Below are 20741 nucleotides of genomic sequence, written 5' to 3'. Positions count from 1 at the left end.
TTTTGTTTTTGATCGGGAGACCTTGGCATTAGAAATAAAAGTAGAATTGACCTATAATATTGCTTCATCTCTAATTGGAAATAGTCATCTTATGGTCAAGATGGCTCAGAAGGAACTTTATACAGCTATGTGAATCTGTTGAAACCCCATCCATATGGTCCTGATCAAACTTATTATTACCTCCACCGAGGCGGGGGGGGGGGGGGGGGGGGGGGGGGGGGGGGGGGTTATGCAATACCAGCATTGGTTTGCCACCTTAAAACCAATGCCACCTTTAAATTGTCACTTAATACCTATAATCACATTGCTTAAATATTTTTTTCACCAATTAATGATTAATTTCAGTCAACATTTTTACCATTGAATTTGCGTCACTTAAAAAATAAAACGTGTTTATGGTTACTCTTAGCATAAACCCACTTCTTAAAAAGGTGCAAAATGACTGTGGTCTATCAAATATCATGCCTACTCAGAGAATTACTTAAACATTCAAACGTTTCTGCCCAATAAAATGATTATTTAAAATAACGCACTAGTCTTTGAGAGACTGCAATTTGCTAAGTGTTTTAATAAAACGTCATATGAGCTGTTAAGTTCTTTATAAAAAAAAACCTCTTGGGCTTTTACATACGACAGCTATAAGATTGCCTGTTTGCTAAAATATGAAATAAACTCAGGAGAATTAGCATGATGATGCATAAATCAAATTTCATTTCATTAGTTGCTTCTCATATAAATTTGAAAGCTTTCTGAAACGTGAAACTGGAAATGATTGACTAAAAACTCGGTAGACTGACACAGAAAGCTCTGCCCTTGAGAACCTATTTTGCTAGAATGATCTTTTGCATCAGCAATTAACTTAATCAATTCTGTGACCTTCCACTCACTCAAACCACCATGCCTTACTTTCTCCTTCTTTCATTTACCAAAGGACAAAAACTGAAACGATTAAGAGTCACCACTGATTAGCAAAGCTAAATATGAATGTTAACCAAAACACAGCTTATACCTCCTGCTTTATTACTTATTTCAAGACAGCATTGGTGTATTGAGCAGACGATGCCCAAGAGCTCCAGTCGGATAAATCTTGTGGACTGATAGTAGGTCACATTCGAATGTTTAGATCGTTCATCAATACCTCCAATGCTTTTACAGAATTAAGAGCAGGTGGGGGTGTCACCATGCAAAAGGGCAGAGCTAATACAGGACTCATCTACTCAGTGCTCGCTGTGAGGCTGTTTTAGCCACAGAGTATTTTAATAAGCTTGAGATCTGACCAGATGGAATTTTCTTTAAATAGATCATTTAAATGTGCTACATTTTGGCTGGTGCAATATTCAAGCACATTTATTTTTTATTTTTTTGTAGTTGTAGCCTGGAGCTGTTAGTTTAGCTCAATATTATGTCCTCTTGCCTGGACAACAAAATGACCAAATGAAAACTGACCAGTGTACTGTGGTGAAATTTTACATTAATTATAACTTTAGACACAAATTACTGAAATATGTCTCTCAGGACATTGATTGTAGCCCATGTATTTCTGTTGTACTGCAAAATGCAATATTTTGTATACATTTACATTTCACAAAAGGGACGTGCTTGAATATACTTTTTGTTTGACTGAATGTTCACATACGTGAGCTCACCTGAAACCAAACTTGTCCATGGCAATGGCAAAGTGTCTTGGCTGATCGTAGCAGTGGTAGAGGTTTCGGTCATCCATCGGGATCAGGTCCACATCGCTGAAGATGAAGCAGTCGTATTCTGCCTCCCTCAAGGTCTCTGTGTAGCCAACATTCAAGAGCTTGGCTCGGTTGAACGTCTCCTCCCCCAACTAGAAGGAAGCACAGGAAAGGAGCATGCTTTGTGAATATGTGATAGGACTGATCCATTTGATGTCAGCTGCTTGACAGGCTCTGTGTAAAAACTGTGCAGTCGTCCGAACCAGAGAGACGAATGTATGGTATCAACGACATGTTTAATCAACTAAACAACCGATACCATCCTTCTCTTGCAATTGTGCATGGGGGGGCAGAAATTTTCTGCTAACAGATTCACTTCTGTGAGCTTATATCTCATGCACCCGCCCAGTTCTCTTTCTCAGCATTCATCTCACTGTAGGATACACCCTTTGCATATATCCTTAGAAGCCCTTATGTCTTTACCCCAGCCCTGATTGGTTGGCAGTAATGACGTCTGCATCCGGACCCAAAACCTTAAGCAATGGGGGTTTTTTTTAACCTGATGCTGGTTTGTTACTAGAGTACCGTATACATAATTGTAGAAATACAATACATTTTCTGAGCTTCTGAAAGCTAGCATGCTAATTCTACTTCCAAGAAGTACCTTCGCCATGGAGGCTAACCGCCGCCATCTCCAGATTCTATTTTGTCTTTGGCATACCCACGAAACGAATACTGCAGCTGAGAAAGTTGATTCTGTCTGTCTGGGAACCCGAGGCAACATATTTATCTGCACACGTCAGGCTGAGAAATGTCCGAACTCCTATCAACAAGCTCAGTTCGTGCACTGACGACATGCACCCACAATCACGGTGAAGAGCCTCTGCTGAAGACTGAAGGCTCGTGGACAGGGACTCTTTTCTGTCCATTCGAGAGAGGTTCCATCTCGGTGTGATTGAGGAGCTTACTGTGATCCATTCAAGTACAGGATGCATAGAGCCAGGGCAATTTCACAAAACTTGAAAAGTAGAAATACACCCTCCTTACGGCTTTATCTCAAAATGCAATGCATTTCCTAGTTGAGATTAGGACTGCTAAAAAATGCAGGTTAATTTATGGCAATATTAAAGGGCTGGGTAGTTTTGAACTTCAAGCATAATTGTTTAGGTCGAACAAAAATGTGCAACAATAGTTCTGGCTGATTATTAATTGTCATAATAATCAATAAGTAAAGCAATAGATTATTGCAACAAAAAACTTTTTTGTCCTAAATTCAGAAACGCTTTATTTAATACGGCCATTCATGGGTCTAGGTCAGGTCATTATTTATTATCCATACTCTAAGTCTGTATTTATCTCTAAATGCAGCATGAACTGACGTATGTTGACCACAGGATGGCTACAGGTAGCTCTCTATTTGGCAAGATGGTTGCATTCTTGTCAAGCAGCCTGGTGGGGTGTGATAATCAGGTTTAATATATAATATATATGGCAGTTAAATTCAATAACTTACAAGCTGTACATTTTTCTGCAGAGGCTTTGTGGAACAGTTTGGCTTGGTAAAAATCCAATTCATTCTCAGGCTGCAGGGAAGAGAGAAGTTAAGGTGCCATGCATGCAACCCATCACTCACAGGCAGGCACCTTTTTTCAAGCACAATGACAGTCCCTCATCCTCAAACATTCTGTGGATTTATTCTACTTTTCATGACGAGTGCATCCGAATAAAAAACTGGAAAAAATAAATTGTTTGAAATATCAGTTTCAATAAATCATTGTTTCACCAGGAACCATTCACTTTCACTTACCGTACAATTTTTCTCATTACTTTCATACAAATGGACACACGTCCCCGGGCAAGTGCAAGTGAACTCTTCATAGCAACCGTGCAGCAGCATCAACTAAAATGATCCTGTTTTGAAAACAGCAGCTCAAGTACTTTGATGATAAATATAAGTTACACATAAAAGGCAAAAAAAGTTACCTTATTCCAGTTATCTACACACAACAAGCAAACCACAAACCGGGATTATGATGTACTTTTCCTGATACAGTACAACAAGCTAAAAAAATATTCTGTATTTACACTGAGCTATGGTCCTGTAATGTACAATTTGATGTAAATTTGACAAGCGTAGTCCTGTTCGTTCTTGAATATGAGGGACTGCATGTGACAGGATTAGTTCATGTAAATGAGACTGGCTCAGTCTGAGCTTCATTCCTCACATAATAAGAAAGGAACGCCTTGTTTGGCTTACGTCTCAGTATCAACACGTAGAAAAACAAGGAGCCGCTGTTGGGAATTTGCTGCAGTCACATATTCTTTGGCCGTTTGAAGGAAACTCCCATTTATCACAGCCGCAGAGTGATTAATGCAATGGCTGCCTGTCCTTTGTTGAGGATAAGCCTTTTTTTTTAGGTATGCTTGCTTCCATGCTAGTGCATTATCTGTTTGGACCATTGGTGAATCAAGAAGCGAGTTGTAATCTCCTTGGTAAACCCGCTAATACCTGAGATTCGAGAGCATAATCCTCTGTGTAGGTAACAAAAAACCCCCAAAAAAGGCTATTGTCACAAATCCACTCGAGGTCAAAATATCAGCTGGAGGGTTTCTTTCTTTGCCTTTTTTTTGTTTCTGCGCAACTGTCAGTTCAAAAGGTTGGGAGTAACAATGAATGAGGTTAGAACAAAATATGACCAATGTTATCCCAGAATTCAAGGAGAGGAAGAGCAGCTAATATTTCACAGAGAAAGATCAATCTTCACAAACAATAGCAGTTTACCATACAAAACATTACAATATTTGGAACCATGGACAATATGCCCTACAAATATACTGATGAGTTTAAATGGAATATGTCAATAATCCAAACTCTTTCCATCATGACTGCAGAATCATTCGTATGACAAGCCTTCTTGCATAACGTGGCAAAACTTTGTTGCGTTGGTTGGTTAAAATGACAAGATTGCAATCTTTTTGAATGCATCACCGATAACATCGCTGTCAAACTGCAAACTGGCAAAATGCAAGCATTCTGAAAACTGTTAGGAAATGTTTTGCATGGCAAATATGTTTTTAGCCTGAAAGTCATGCATATAAGGACCGACTTGAAAACTAAACCCAACTACTGGCTCTGCCTTTTCTATATGCTGATCTGTGTGCATGAGGATCATTAACAAAACATTGTTTTATGAAACTCCTTTATAATACAAATTGTTTCCCCCCCCAACCTTTAGCAAAAAGCTCTGTCATGTAAATGGCCCCAAGTCCTACATTATAATCCACACAAGGGACTAATTGAGACAATTGATTAGACATACTCTGAAATACTTCATCTTTTTTTCCAAAGCTCAATATCATGATTCTGCATGATGTACCGGTATGCAAATTTTGACATCTTGATATTAGATGCCTATTTATAATAAGCTTACATATTAAAATACTTTTGGGATATTTGAAGTCATTTTTATTTATTTATTTGCCAACAACGTCTGTTTAGTCAAAGGTGGTAAATGTAGGAATCCAAGCGGCTTCCTTAACTTTGATGAAATAACATCACCACAGCTGTTTTTTAAAAATATGTTTTTCTGTTTTTTATATATTAATATGTCATATCAATTGCCTTTGTGAGAGCTTGACACAAAGTAAATATTCCAAAGATGATAATTCTGGTGCCATATTTTATTGTGAAAAATTAATTGTTACTAGAGTCTGTTTTTTTGCAGTCAGCTAAAGATCATTCACAGATTCAATAATACCATCCGAGAGTTACTGGATATAATATAATCAATAAGATTAGCAACAAAAAATTTTTTTTTAGAACAGATAATATCAGATATGGCCTCGAGAGAAAATTGATTACATCTTTTCTGTAAATATCAGTTTTGTGGTGCTCTACATCTTTTCTGATCACTTCCTGCCATAAGTGAGCTCATGTCTCTTGCAGCAGTCATTATAGTGGACAAACTATTTTATTGTACTGGCTGTACAGAGTCAATGGGATAGATCAATAGATCAGTGTTGTTCAGGCAGGCAAGTGTGTGGTGTGAGTACTTATGTTTGATGCTGTGAATAAATTTGTTTTTGTATTTAACATTTTGATGTTAACTTAAAGCGTATTTGACTTATAAAGTGTATTATTCAAGTCAAGTTAACATTTATTTCAACTAATAATTGGTTTGATGCCATACAGAAAATGCAGTCTTCTTTTGTGTCCCATATAAAAACAGTCCCACCACGCCATTGCTGCTAACACAGTATTTTCTGTTGACACAGTGTTTTCCCATACTGCTGACTGTATTTTGCATTTTCGGGGCTGTTGTTTCCTTATTAATATCTGTCTCTATCTTCTCACCCGCAATGCACTAGGAAGAAGAGCTCAGCCACAATTTGCCTACAGAGGCCCACAGGGGACATTAAAATCATTCATGTGTGAATATTTGACAAATCAACAAATTGCATGTTGACAGGGCGGTATGCAGAGAGGGCATGGCAATTTAACAGAGGTAGATTTTTGGCTTCACAATTTCACAGGCATCTTTTAACTTTCAAGGACATTTCTGCGCCATTGATTTTTGATCGGTCGCTGTATAAATCGGCTATTTATGCATGCGGACTTGTTTACCGACAGGTGCCACAAGTACGTGTGTGCATCACAAATATGGTTTCGTACAGTGAGACTTCTGCCACTCTAATCTTACAGGCATCTGGAGAAAACATCAAAATAACAAAATAAGTGGATAATGTGACCCAGAGACAGACCAAGTAAATTACAATGACTCTTTCTTGCATCTGCAAGTCCCTCACACTTGTTACAGCATTTCAACCAGACATGCCCCTGTCAGAACCGCAGGAATGCTGTTCAAATTAAATGCTGGCATTCGGAAAATAATCTCTAAACCGGAGGATGTAATTTGTGCAACTATGAATGAAAACATTGGGAACCATTATGAGCGGATGTTTTAACTCAATTGCTGACCATTATCATTTTTTGGCAGATGCTTTTGTCAATTCAAGGTTGAATTCCCTGAGAAATAAGTGAATTTGAAATGTTTAGGAACGTGTCATTCAATTGTTTTATTTTATTGCAATTTTCCTTTTATTTATGTTTTACTTCCTGCCTTTGTTTTTTCCTTCCTTTTCAGATTGTGTATTGTTTTCACCCATCCAGTTCCTTATCTCCTCTCAGATCTTCGTATTTAGTCTGTTTTTGACTCACTTTGCCTTCTGAATGGTGATATTTTACATCCCAGCGGTCTCGCTACGTTTCTCTCAGGTCCATTGAATATTATTATCAGTGTATGACTTTCTTTTTTAAATCTGACAACTGAGACTCCTCATACAACTCAAGGAACTTTCTGTGGATGAAACTACTATAGGGCAACACTACTCAAAAATATACAAAATATACTACAACACATTACAGCCAAGACCAGTTAGTAAGTAAAGTAGCTCTTATTTTATTCAACCTAAACAAACACACATTGACTCATTGACTCATCAGCTTCTAAGATATGAGCTAAATTGTCTTCCACCGGTTCCCCCCCCCGTATTCCTCATGTCATCACTTACATTTATCTCCTCTGGTCCTCTCGTTCATGCTGTCCTTGGCAGAGCTTCCCTGGTGTCTCTGTAGTAATCTGGGCAGTGTCAGTCTCTCCCTTCCGTAACCCTATCAGCCATAATCTGAGTATCACCAGATAAATCCATTGCTTCTCCCTCTGAGTTTGCGTGAGCAAGTGCATGTGAGTCACAGTACATAGACAGACCTTCACAGTATACCTGCCATGGAGAGGGATGGAAGCCAAGTCGATGCTCTGTACTGAATGACTGTCACCACACAGCGACTTCACATGCGGCTTTGCCCGTGCACAAATATTGAGTGTCTATGCCTGTGGCAGGATTTATCTGCCTCCTGCAGATAGATGGGGGTGGAACCGGTCATCTTATTATGTGGTCAGTGCAGGGAAAGAGAGGCCACAGGAGTAGCAGACAGATTTCACCTTATCTCGCTTAGTGGAGATTGAGTTGAATGTGTGCAAGTGCGTGTGTATCTGTGTGTGTGTGTGTGTGTGTGTGTGTGTGGGGGGGGGGGGGGGGGGGGGTTCTCCGCAAAGCCTCTGCAAAACAACAATTGGCCAATCATGGCTGAACAATTGTGAAAGATTTCAGCTGTTCTCCATATATTTACACAGTAGGCATGAAGTTGTGCTAAAAGTGATGCGGACAGCGGAGTTGAGAGTAAAAGAAAAAAGAGATGAAAAATAATCAGTTTTACTTTTGGTATTATGTTGTAAGAGTTTTGGAAAATCCCATATGGAATTAATCTACAGACTCACAGACCCTTAATGTTTACGGATTGATGCTCAGACTTGCTGTGTGCTGAAGAAGTATGGGTTGATGTTTTAGAGTTAAAATATGTCTGCCTGTTTCATTTTGCAACAAACAATTAGCAGGTCAACTACTAGCACCAATAAAGAGTTATCAAATAAATGAAATCAATTAATGAAAATGGAAGACGGAAAACACACAGCCAACCTTTAACCGTCATGGGCTAAAAATGAGACACTGCTATTGTCAAATTTTAAAATCTGTGACAAATGGCTTCACCTAATACCACAAATGTTGTGGGTTAAATCTGTTTGATTGATCTTTGGAAACTATTGGCTATGCTAGCATATAAACCTTAATAGGCATAACAAACTTTAAATAAGAAATGGTCCAGGGATATAAGGGAAGCCCAGAAATGAGAGGAGAAGAGATACAGGATTCATTTGATCCCGTGCGAACATTTGAGACTAAATAAAGAGCGCACTCGGCCATGCGCTCTTAATAAAAGATGATGATCCCTTCATTCCACGACCACCTGGGAAACAGGAGGCTCATCAAAGCTTGATTAGATGCTGCAGCCAACCATGCGCACACCAACACAAACACATACCGGGCTATGTATATCTAATTCATAACCTTACGCTCTGCAATCATGCTGACAGCAGCATGCTTCCTGTTTTATGAGAGCCTGGCAAAGACCACAAAGAGCAGGAGGAAGAAGCGTGATGGAGGTGGCATGGGGCCAGAATAAATAATTTGCTGTAATGACTTTCTGGCAGTCCGGAGACAAAGGAGCTTCAAAATAAAGCCGAAAGGCTGCGCCACGACGGACAATTCAATTACCAATTCGTGTTCAGTGTATAGTAGATAGACACGGATCAAGGGAACACAAAGACAATGGCCAGCAGTGTAAAAATTGACTTCTTGTTCTATCTGCCAATGACTTGGAATTTTGTTTTGCTTGCCAACGTAGTTTCTTAACCTGCATTTGGTTAGGGGTGCTCATTTTGGACCCTCAAAACTCGTTTTCATGTTACTCTGCTGTAACAATGAGGCCAATATATTATAGTGTGTAAATAAATACAAGATATCATTCCAATGTTTCCCTACAGAGGCCTGGGATAAGACTCTATGTTCCTTTATAAAAGAAAAGAAAACTCCTGAAAAACTCAAAGCCATTTTTTGGTTCTATTGTAAAGGAATTATAAAATAAGTGACGAAGATAATGGCGTTCTGCCTAATAACTTGCCATCCGACATTCACTGAACAATGCTGGCTTTCTGTGACATTACTGCTGCTATGTTTGCATTAGCATCACAGGTCCTCATATAATTATAGGCTGTGAGGGCATTTTACTTTGGTAGGTTGCTCTAAAGCTGCATTTTTATGTAAATATATAAATATATATATTTTTTTCCTGCCGATAGGATAAAGAGAAAATAGGGCACAAACATAGACAATGTGTGGAAATCCAGAATAATAAAATATGCAGCAGGCAGGATATGATGCAGTCAGAATACTGACTGCGCTGCCACTTGAAGAAGATCTCCAAATTGAGGCCATTTCTTTCTCTGAGCAACACTAGTGCAAACTTCAAACTTTTTTTTTTAACAATAAAACACTTTGCATGCAAATAAATTGAAAGGGCTTTGTAACAAAATTTGATTGATGGATTGATCAACTGCTGTTTTTTGATAAGATAAATACAGTGAGTACAGTGAGCAACAATCGGACGTCACGTAAGAGATGGAGAAGACTGACTGGCATTAAATCAAATCCATCAACATGACGGCATACAAATAAGAGGAAGAGAAACAGAAATAAATGCATGCTTAAAGGGTGATGGGTGCGTGTGAGAGAGGAAGACGATGAATATGGAAATGACAGCATAGCTGCCAAGAGAAATGACAGCAAAGGCTAGTACTGCCCTGTAGGAGTTGGTCAGCATGTGTCACTCAGAGGGGAAAAAAAAAACCCTGACACACATCTTTTCTAATAGCTGTCACCTGACTTGCAAAGAGCAGCAGGGAGGTGAAGGACAGTGGATCAAACCCACCTGACATTTTTGATGAGTATGGGGTCAGATGGTGCTGCTATGACCTGCTGTGCCAGACTTGAACTTACAGAAACGCCGTGTGGGGCTCCGACTGTGACAAAAAAAACAACCGTAATGCAGCTAAAGCCAGTGAAGAAGAGTCTCTTTCTTATTTCATGCTCCCTCTTGCATCCTCATCACATTTAGCCTCTGGAACATCAATCAAATTCTAACTCTAACTCTCCTAGGGCTGGTCATCAGTCTCCAAGCAGAACTGCTACACTTCTTACATTAAGCTTCAGAGAGTTCAGTATGAAATCCTGATACAATAAGAAAGCTCATCCCTAAAATCTGTGAACATGGAAGAAGGATCCAAAGGACCCTCTCCAGTTGGAGACGCCTCCAGTCCCACCACCATTTCACTTGTTACAGTGTAATGAATAAGTAATTAAAACGGTAAACACTCTTTCAAAAGGGCTGGCCTGTCAGCTGGAGAAATGCAGTACTGGCTGTAAAATAGCATATATTATTTAGCTATAAAAATATTAAATGCACTGTAGGTCATCCTTTTTTTTTCATTCATCATGATGTACATGAGTAAATGTGTTAGGCTAATTAATCCATTAAAAGCAGAAATGCTGTCTTCAGCATACAACATGCAGCACCAAAAACTGCATCAATCATCTGGCGATCATTAATCTTTCCCCTCCTGCTGCAGACTTTAATTTAACCTCTCATCTTTCTGTCAGGCATAACACACAGATTTGCCAGGAACAAGGACAGAAAGGCAGTGTGACACGCTTCATGTTTCAGATCAACAGCTTAATACAGTCAGATGACTCATCCGTCCCTATTTCCCATCAGGACCAATATGAGACACCATCTGCCTCTGCCTTAATAAAGACACAGCTTTTTCAGATCTCCCTATCATGTTGAGTTATTGCTCAATAACTCAAAGTGATTAGTTTTAACCTCATATTTGTTTTATACAACTATTTACATTACACTTATTATCAAATGTCATTGTTTAAATTTTAAGCAATTTCTTTAAACCAGGCATATCTGCCTGGGGCCGGTAAATTAACTCTATATCATTCAAAGTCGGCATGTTTTTACCTGGGATCAGAGATATAAGAGTGCAGAATCATTTTAAAATGCTTCTCACTTCAATCTTGATACCTGCCAAGAGAATTGTATGTGCTGTATGTTACCCTGATATTTACAGAAGTCCAAGAGGGCCCATAAACTTTGCCACGGATCTGAAGCCGTAGCTGGAGGACACTGCTTAGTTGTCTAACGTCAGGGAGAATGAAAGCTGGATAGTAAAATATACAGGGCAAAACTATCCTTTTACCCTCGATACAAGAAACAGAAAAAATATTGGTTTTATTTATATTTGTAGGAAAAGTGTCCGGGGATCGGGCCGTCGACTTCCCCCTGGAAGAGCTGGAAGTGGTGGTCTGGGGAGAGTGAAGTCTGGAAGTCCCTGCTGAGACTGTTGCCTCTGCATCCTGGCCCCGGATAAGGGGAGGAAGAAGGATGGATGGAAAAGTGATCAATCAAGAAAGCCATTAGAGGCATCATCAATTTTTGCGTGTTTTGTACTGAATCACAGGCCATAACCTTTTATTCTTAACTGGACTAAACTATGTTGTTTTATGGTCTAATAAAGTAATATGCCCATGGTGTGCCATAGCGTCACAGTGAGCTGCATTAGGAGACGGAACGGGGATAAGGAGTTTTCAGACTGAGCATTGCAATGATCGAGCCCCATGGAGCTCATAAGCTCAGAATGTGGTAGGAATGGTGTGTCTTTGTGGTTCCAAGCATATGTGGCTTGTGTATTAGAGGTAATGGTGCAGTGAAAATAAGAAGATGGGCCCCATCATCATCTTCATCATCACCGAGCAACAGCAACAACAAACCAGGGACCACAACATCAAAACACAGGGAGGGGGGACCACAAATAAATAAATAAGAAGTCCTGCAAGAAAAGCTCTGCAAATAAACTTGAACTTAAGAATATTCTGACATCAATATAATAGTACTATTAATAAAAGCTTCAATAGACAACTGAAGAAGCTGGTTTCCAAAACGATGCATGCATTATTTACTAAAATGAATAGTCCTGTACAACTATAGGGCATGAGAAAAGTCCTTACTGCAATACGACTGGGATAGGAGAAAAAAAAAGCCTCATAATCAATATTTTTTCTGTGATGGGGAGAATACTAATACAAATTCTGTTTCTGTTTTTCTTCTTCTGTTTTTGTCTGTGATTTTCCAGGAAATCTTTAAAACTGTCCAAAGGGAAAATAATTTTGGGGCATTTATGGATACAAAAGCATTACCGTATCTATGTGTAAAGAAGTTTCATTCAATTCCTAAACAATCTGGATTGTTTAAATTTGGATTTGTTGGCTTTGCACAAATTATATCAGTTTCGTCCCCATAATGTTAAAGCTCCTGTTATATTACACTTATAACATCTGGCTTCAGTATATACCCAGAAACAATTGCTATTTCCATCATTTTTAGATGAGTATAAAAGTCTGTTGGTATGGCTAGCTAGCTATTAATATGTGATCTGAAAACGTAGTCATAATCTTTGATTTATGAGGCGTTCAATGGTACCTGATATTTAAAAATATCCACATAATCCCAATTTAGCTTCCTCTGTGATTACATTTCAATTGTGTAAATGAATGCATCTGGGCTTGTGTGTAATTTGACACAACCACAATGTATGTGTTGTTTTCCACTGCAGCTCATCAAGGAGCACTGATTAAACTATGTAGATGACTCTTATGATTGGTGAATCAACCAAGTAGTAATAAGCGAGAGACAGGTTATGGACTCCCCATGCTGTATAACCAATGGAAGTTAGTTTCATGACATCATTTAGCCCCCACTGATTGCTGAACGTTGACTATGTTTCATTAGGGATGCATTCAAACAGGAAGGCAGATGTTCAAGGATGGCTGGAGAGGAAGGGAGATGATTCTTAGAAGATGATGTGTAAAAGAAAACAACAGTCTGACAGCAACTGAACACGATCAAACTACTGAAACAAATTAAAATATACCATACTCAGAGTTTAGTCTAGGTTCACTACATCTGTTCAGGGTCAATCCAGGGTCAGCTGATGCATATGTACTGTATTTTATTTACATGGAATATTTTATTCCCACAAATAAATAGCTTAAAAAAAAAATCAATTTGCGAAGAGATTCCCTCAAATATTCTTCAGATGAAGTGCACAGACAGTGCGGTGATAGGCGTATCTATGTTATTACCGTTTTATTTTTCGATGGGCAACTCATCTTTCTACGTCAATGATTTGCATTATATCCTGAGTTGTTAAGCACTTTGCAAAGCCTACTTCAATATGAGCTTTAAAAAGCACTCATTGATCATCCTCTGGAGAGATATCGCCTCTGAGGAAAGTTAACACGTGCACGTGATGGATTACTGGTAAGGTTCTATAAATATCTGCAGCTGTAAGTAATGTTCTCCAGTGCAGTTGGAGACAGAACGTCAACTTATCTGAGCTTATGAAATTTATTATTTGAACATAAAACAACATATTGAGCCCGGGGTGTGGGTGCAGGACATTAAATAATATTTTACTTTGACACGGGACCTTATCTTAAATATCCATAAATAGGGCAGATGTTCTTCCTGTCAGTACTGCCAGACTATTATTATATGACCAATGAACACACGTGTCAAACTCAAGGCCCGGGGGGCCAAATTATGTTATAATAACAGCAATAATCTATCCATATATTTTTACAACTATACAATTGAATATGCAATGTTTGCAACTGAAGTAGTGAACTGATCAAACGGAAAAAATCAGCAACATGGCAATAACAATAGCAACACGCTGCAGTCAGGAAATTAATAATCTGCTCGCGTTGACTATTGAAAGTGATTTGAACTTTTTTGTTTTTTCCAGCATGTGCTGACATGTTGATCCCAGCTACATATGGCGCTCAGGATCAGCACGAGACAGCTCCATAGGTAGTCGGTTACATATGTAGCTGTCCAGTGCTGATCCTGAATGTGAACTTCAGCACCATTTATCACTTTGACGTTTTCATTAACATTGCAGTAAGTGGAGCTTCAAAATTTGTTCCTCAATATCTCAGTTGATTATTGACTGATGTTTATGGAATTTGACACAGTCGTGCCAAAATTAAATCGGGGTAAATTTTCACAACAAAATGATTTTGTTTTTGGACCCTTTCAATAGTATCTCTCTTATTCCACTCACACGCACACCTACTCCACACGATATAATTACAAAGGAACATAAACACGAATCAGTTATATGTGTTCCAGAGCTAAACTCTGAAGCTTGATTATAATATCTATGAAGACCGATAATTTATGCCTGAAAAAGTAGCAGAGACATAATATAATTTCCTGTCAGAACCCCCCCCCCCCCCCCCACACACACAGAAACACACAAAATTACATTTCTCCCACAGCAAATGGCCCACCCTTCCACTCTGTTTCATTGTCATTCACCAAGTTGTTTCCTTGTAATTGCCAAAAAAACTGTCCCAACCCCCCCCCCCCCCCCCCCCCTCAAAACAATCGATGTTCAGAAGAGTGAAAAACAAAAACAATTCCTTACTCCTGCCGTTCTATCCAGTCTCTACAAAATGTAATATTTTCTTCTTTGTCACAGCTCCAACAATCTTAACAACTTTCATGAAATTCAATTGCACGTTTGTGTAACCTTGCTAGCAGACAAATGGACAGATACACGGAGAAAAGCCTAGCCTCCTCTGTGGAGGTAAAAACATTACTAAACGTGCTTTTGCCATTGCGCAGTACAGAGAGATAAGGTAAAAGTAATAAATAAAATTCATGCCACAATCGACACCTCTTTGTCACTGTCTCAACCAAAGTCATTATTGCAGGGCTGCATTTTCTGTGTGCAGGTGTTTCTGTCGTTATGACCACCTCCCGCCTTTGATGGAATAAGGCATCCAGCGTGTTGGCAGCAGCTCTGGCTGGAGTTTGTGCTTCACCTTCCCTCATGGAAAGATAATGAACCCACTGGAGTGTTTAAGCTCAAGCATGTCTGCTGAACCAGTTCTTACAGCCACTCCAGACTGCACAGATGCAAGGCCGGACATATTTCAGTCCTTGATAGGCAAGCACGTCTTCTCTGTCTTGGACTGATGCGCTGCCACGCTACACCCAATTCACTCGCATATAGAGCACAATGTTTCATATTTCAACTGACTCCTCATGAGATGTCCTCACTACTGCTACTGGTACAACAAATTTTTGATTTTTATGAAACAAATATTGACGACTTAAATGAATTAATTATTAATATTTTGAATATGTACCACTCATTTACTTAATCCATATATTAATGCCTGGGAATTCCTTCCTGAAGCAGAACATATTTAATAGTTGCAGACACCTTTGAGGTTTCCAATTAACAGTCCGATTAGCTTTAACCACGGCATTATTGTGAAAACCAGTCTCTGGAAGAAATTTAATCAAAACTAAGTGAAATGCCGTTTCATTTGCAGAAAGTTTTCTACAGTGGATTATGAGGGATTTAATTTTATATCTTTGTTTTGGATTTAGAGGATCAGAATTGGTTTGATCATGGGGGGATTAGAGTGAATTAGTTATTCTTTGCGGTGGGATCTTCTTTAAAGTTGCATGCTTTAAATGTCCATAATGTTGAAAGGTAAAACACAGGACACTATTTTATGATTATTTTTTGACTGATGTTAAGAATATTAGATCAATCACATGCTACTGCCCTTTCCATCATCATCTCTCTGCTCCCAGTAGCCCGGCAACAGGGAGTCATTGCTCTCAAATCCTTGAATAATATACAAGGGCCCTGGGTGATATGATATGACCTCAGGTCGGTTTATAATTAAACCCCAACAGAAGCTGCCCTCCCTTCTGCAACGTTTTAAAGGTCATACTTATGATGGGGTAAGAAAAATAAAAAAGACAGACGGTGGAGGGAAATGGCAATATCCCAGTGAGCAGGTTAACGCAGCCTGTGACCTCCCTCTCCCCAGTGCACGGTTACCACAAATTAGGATCTTTCAGTGGAATGTACAGAGCAAAGCATTGATAGCTCAGGGAATACTGTATACTTGAATACTGAATACTTGTCCATACTGTATGACAACATGAAGCTGAATTTATCTGGGATTATCACGCTGACATAAGTCTTCCTTTATATGGACATTTATCTTTCTATATGTTAAAAAAGATTTATCTGAAAAAATCAAAATCAAGAAATCAAATTGTCAATAGAAATTCAGCAACATTCAGCAACAAAAAAATATTTTTTTATTTCTTTTGACAGGGTCAAACAAATTAATTTGAAAATGTGACCAATTCCAGAAGATGATATATACTTAGTGCTGGTCTGAATCCTTTTCCAGAACCTAATAATTATCCGTACGTCTGATTTGACACCAACCTTATGGCAAGGTCATACTTCCTCCTTTTGATTACATTGCATTAATAAGATTTTTTAATATTTCTTAACCACTTTGATTATTGTCTTTATAAGTGCTCTATCATTTTTTTTATAACATAAAATCCCCATTCTTAGATCAAGGATAATGTCCCATAAGTTGTCCATTATCAGGAATTAATGGATCATGCGGCATGGGTCCATTGATTCTATTATTTCAAAAGATTTGTCCATTAATTCAAGATTATGGATGCATAATATGGATGGATTATTGTTCTGCTTATGTGTGGATGTGTGCATGCTTTACCATCTATGTTTGGTGACATTTATTTGCAGCCCTAAGCGATGTGCTGTATGATGACTGCATGTGACAAGATGCAAACACAAAACATAAAAGGAAGTGACTGAGAAATGTATACGTTTCATAGAATCATCATCGCATGCTGTTATGCAATAAACAGAAAAAGCTCTATAGCTCAGTATACTGCTATTTGTATCTTAGATACAACATATACTGTATTCAAGCAGACACTATTTTACACTTATGCAAAAAGGGTTGTGGAGACCTTTTTGTAAAATAGAAATTATTTTATATGCTGTGAGGTCCGTTGCCAGTGTGGTGATCCATCATGTAGGAGGATGAGGGAGAATGGCTATGATTCCCTGAATTATATTTCCCCCAACGTACTTGTGCGTGCGCACGCACACACACACACACGCACACACACACATTCCTCTGAGTCATCAGTGTGCACCAGACTCTCTCTGATACATGGGAGGAGGTGGAGAGTGAAAGAAACGGTGAGGGGCAGCAGGGCAGGGGACAGGGAGACGCTGTGCAGACAGAAAAATACACAGTATGTATGTAAAAAACAGAAAACAGAGCAGGATGGAAATAAACCAGCCGATTTCACATAGTGGTCAGGGTTCAATGACTGCGACAGAAAATGTGCTGTATCTTGCTGAAATAAACATCCTCCTGCAGATCGCTTGCTCACACAGGGAGCTTTTGTTCTTCATGCATAAAGGTTCATTTCTCTCTCATCCGCTTGGTGAAAGGAATCACATTTCTGAAACACTCTGACAACTACCCACATTTCTCAGGGGTTGAATCCTCAATGGTAATTTTGATGCTGAACATTTCTTAATAGGCTGGCTCTGTTCCAAACACTAGCAATGCAAAAAAAAAAAAGAAAAAACGTAGATGAATTTAAAGTGTTTCTTAAATTTACTTTGTAAAACAATCTAAATGCCATCAGAATGTCTGTTATAGCTGTTTTGTAACAATTGATTTGTTAATTTAGTGTTTCCGGCATTAAATTACAAGCGATTGTACAATGGACAAGCCGTTAGAGGCTAATGTGGCGCTAATACAATATTACATTCTATTCTCCTATTGATTCTGAATTTAATTACCATGCTTTGCTTCATATACACACACTTACCGAGAGTATTTTTTAAATCAATCTCGGCATGCTGGATAACATTATTCATTTGACCATTCGTGTACAGTTTTGTGACTCCAGTGTCCAGTAAAATCAGCTGTCCTGAACCAAAGTGCGTTTAATCGCTGCAAAGCTGTGCATCTATAGCGGTTGGTAAGCAGCACAGTCGTGACATTAAAATAACACATGAAGTGGAAGTGGGCTTTTTGCAAAGAAAATTGCATATTAGGTAACAGCATTTGTAAATACATTTGTTTACAAATTAAGGTGCAATCAGAAGTTTAAATTAATGAATCAATATTTTTTTCTATTTGTGAATTAAACAGAAATGTTCTTATTTTCTTCAAAGCTATTAATACTCGCTCAGTTTGCAATACCATAACAAGTAGGTGAGTGGAAACCTACCGGTATTGTCAGTTCTAATTAATGTATTGGCAGCTGTGTATTTGAAAGTGATGGATCCAACTGTGCAGGTATGCGTGTTCGGCTGCCACATTTTATTCAGAAGAGGAATTATACATGTTAAAAACTGACATCTAGACATATAGATCATAGCTTTCTTGGCCATAAATGGACATTTATTGACTACAGATTAACTGCCAGCTTCTGTAACTATTATTGAGTCTTTCAAGTCTCAAAGGATATTCTGCCCTGGTCTGTTCTGCGATAAAAAAAAAAAAAAAAACACCTACACACTCAAAACACTGCAAGTGAAAACACAAATAAGAAGCTAAAATAACTCCGAACCCTTGAACAGTTTTGCCGTCCTCGATTCATCTCCCTCTTCTGTCTTCGCTGAGCGGAAATCGAATACAGTTGGGGATGCAGCGCGGTGTAAAAAGAGACAGAGGGGCGTGTTTCAAAGAGGGAATGTCATGTACCGTTCCAACACAGTGCACACCGTCATTGTTTAGCTATTCAAAAGGAAGCCGAAACCTTGAGAGGAACAATATAAGAACAATTTTGCCTAATCAATATGTACCATTTTGTTAGATGTGTTGGCTGCGATTGACTTTTTTTTTTAATATCCTCATGCATTTGTTTTGGTTCTTTATCCGCGCTCATATCCCCCTGGGCTCCCTCATCACCACGTCAAATGCCTTTTTTCATTCCACGGAATCTCTGGCTGCTGATACAAAGACAAGGACAAACAAGTTGAAGGTCGGTATTTTTCGGGGGGGGGGGGGGGGGCGGCTGGTTCTATACTGGCTGCTACAACCCCTGCCATCATAATACATTTCATGCCCCATCATGCGACTATGACATTATTGAACACAAACATCCATCATTAAATGTGGAGACAGCAGCGTGATTTGTTTTTTACTGTGCAGAAGGTCACAAGTATGACAGAGCCACAGCCAATACTGAAAGGACGAGGTAAAAATGTGTACAACATATTTTTCATGCTGCCTTCACACCAAACAGGATGCAAACTGTGCATGTGGATCAAATACACACAAGGTCAGCACAGAGATAAGAGCAGGTGCAGCCAAGTGATGCAAATGAAACAAATAGCGTGTAATTCTGCGATGCAAAATCCCATCAATGTTGAGATTCTCCACATCTGGACACCAATAGAACTTTAATCTGAAAGTGGAAGACAAGCTAATTATAGCTTCATGTCTGTGACTGTGCAGCTGTTCTCTTTAATGGTTGGGTTCTGTCTTTCCCTGCTGTAAAGTGGGGAAAAAGTGAAGTTAACTTTCTGTTATGATCTGACTTCCACTTGTCGGTATCGCTTGTGTTACTTAAGTGATGCACGTAAAATCCACTTATTCCACAGTGGCAATCACACAGGTAAAGCAAGAATGACGACATCCACGGCAGCATAGCTAAGATGTGTGTGCTATTTGTCGATACAGCCTCGCAATTTTCTCTTCAGGTGAAACTTCATGTTCAAGGTGTTAAGATGAAAGCGTTTTTCTTATTATCTGGTGTTACTGTTTTTTGGGTGTGTTTTTTTTTGCTGTTAGTGTTAAAATCACAATTCACATTTGGATGTGAGGAAAATAAATTGCTTATGTATATTTACATTCCATGAACACCATTTTAGATTGAGTTTCTCTAAATCGGTGCACAACTTTGAGTTCCCCCAGAGATGCTTAATAATTTTGTGTAATATCACCAGCAATCAATCAATCAATCAATCAATCAAACAATCATGATGGAAGTGGAAGTGATGAAGGATGCTGGAAGAATATACAAACCAAATACCAATAAATTCATGATAAACTTAATACAAAATGTGTCCCAATTGCTGTACAACGTTGTGTCCAAACCGGATCCATCCTGCTGAAGCACACTATCACACCAGAACTTAATGTTCTGCTGACAAAGGAGAAAGAGAAACAAACAAACAAAGGGCTCCACTGATAGAAGATAACTAAATGTGGCAGGATGTCTTACTCATCCTCAGCCTTCTTTGAAAATTGCACAATAATGGACCCGACAGGAAGCATTTTGGGGTATTTTATGAGCAATTACCGGCACATGTATTTTGATTTCTTTTCTTATTCCATATTTGTGAATTGCAGCTCAACCCACATTATGTTTTACACAAAGATCTTTGTCCCTGTTGGTAAGACCCAAAATTGCTGACGTTAATATAACCCATCTCCAGTTTCTTTCCTCTTCTAAGCTCAAAGGATAAAATAAAGAGATGAGGCAGATAGCGGTGTACTTTGCAGCACGATGCAAAATGCATGAGTTGTTTATAAGAAATCTCCCTTCTAAAAAGCATAGAAACCAAATGAAATGCTCTCTTTATATTC

At 38.7% G+C, this 20741-nt stretch overlaps 1 protein-coding gene across 1 annotated transcript in view; it reads right to left on the bottom strand.

Annotated features, from left to right (window-relative positions):
- Positions 1-20741, bottom strand: part of b4galt2 (UDP-Gal:betaGlcNAc beta 1,4- galactosyltransferase, polypeptide 2) — a 76385-nt gene that overhangs the window by 16472 nt on the left and 39172 nt on the right. Inside the window, exon 4 of the mRNA XM_068748605.1 lies at positions 1647-1834. Within this exon, the coding sequence (XP_068604706.1) occupies positions 1647-1834 (188 nt within the window). The remainder of the gene's footprint in view (positions 1-1646; positions 1835-20741) is intronic.

Source organism: Brachionichthys hirsutus, chromosome 15, assembly GCF_040956055.1.
Source record: "Brachionichthys hirsutus isolate HB-005 chromosome 15, CSIRO-AGI_Bhir_v1, whole genome shotgun sequence".
In the NCBI taxonomy this organism is placed as follows: domain Eukaryota; kingdom Metazoa; phylum Chordata; class Actinopteri; order Lophiiformes; family Brachionichthyidae; genus Brachionichthys; species Brachionichthys hirsutus.
This window is presented reverse-complemented; position numbering and strand designations above follow the sequence as displayed.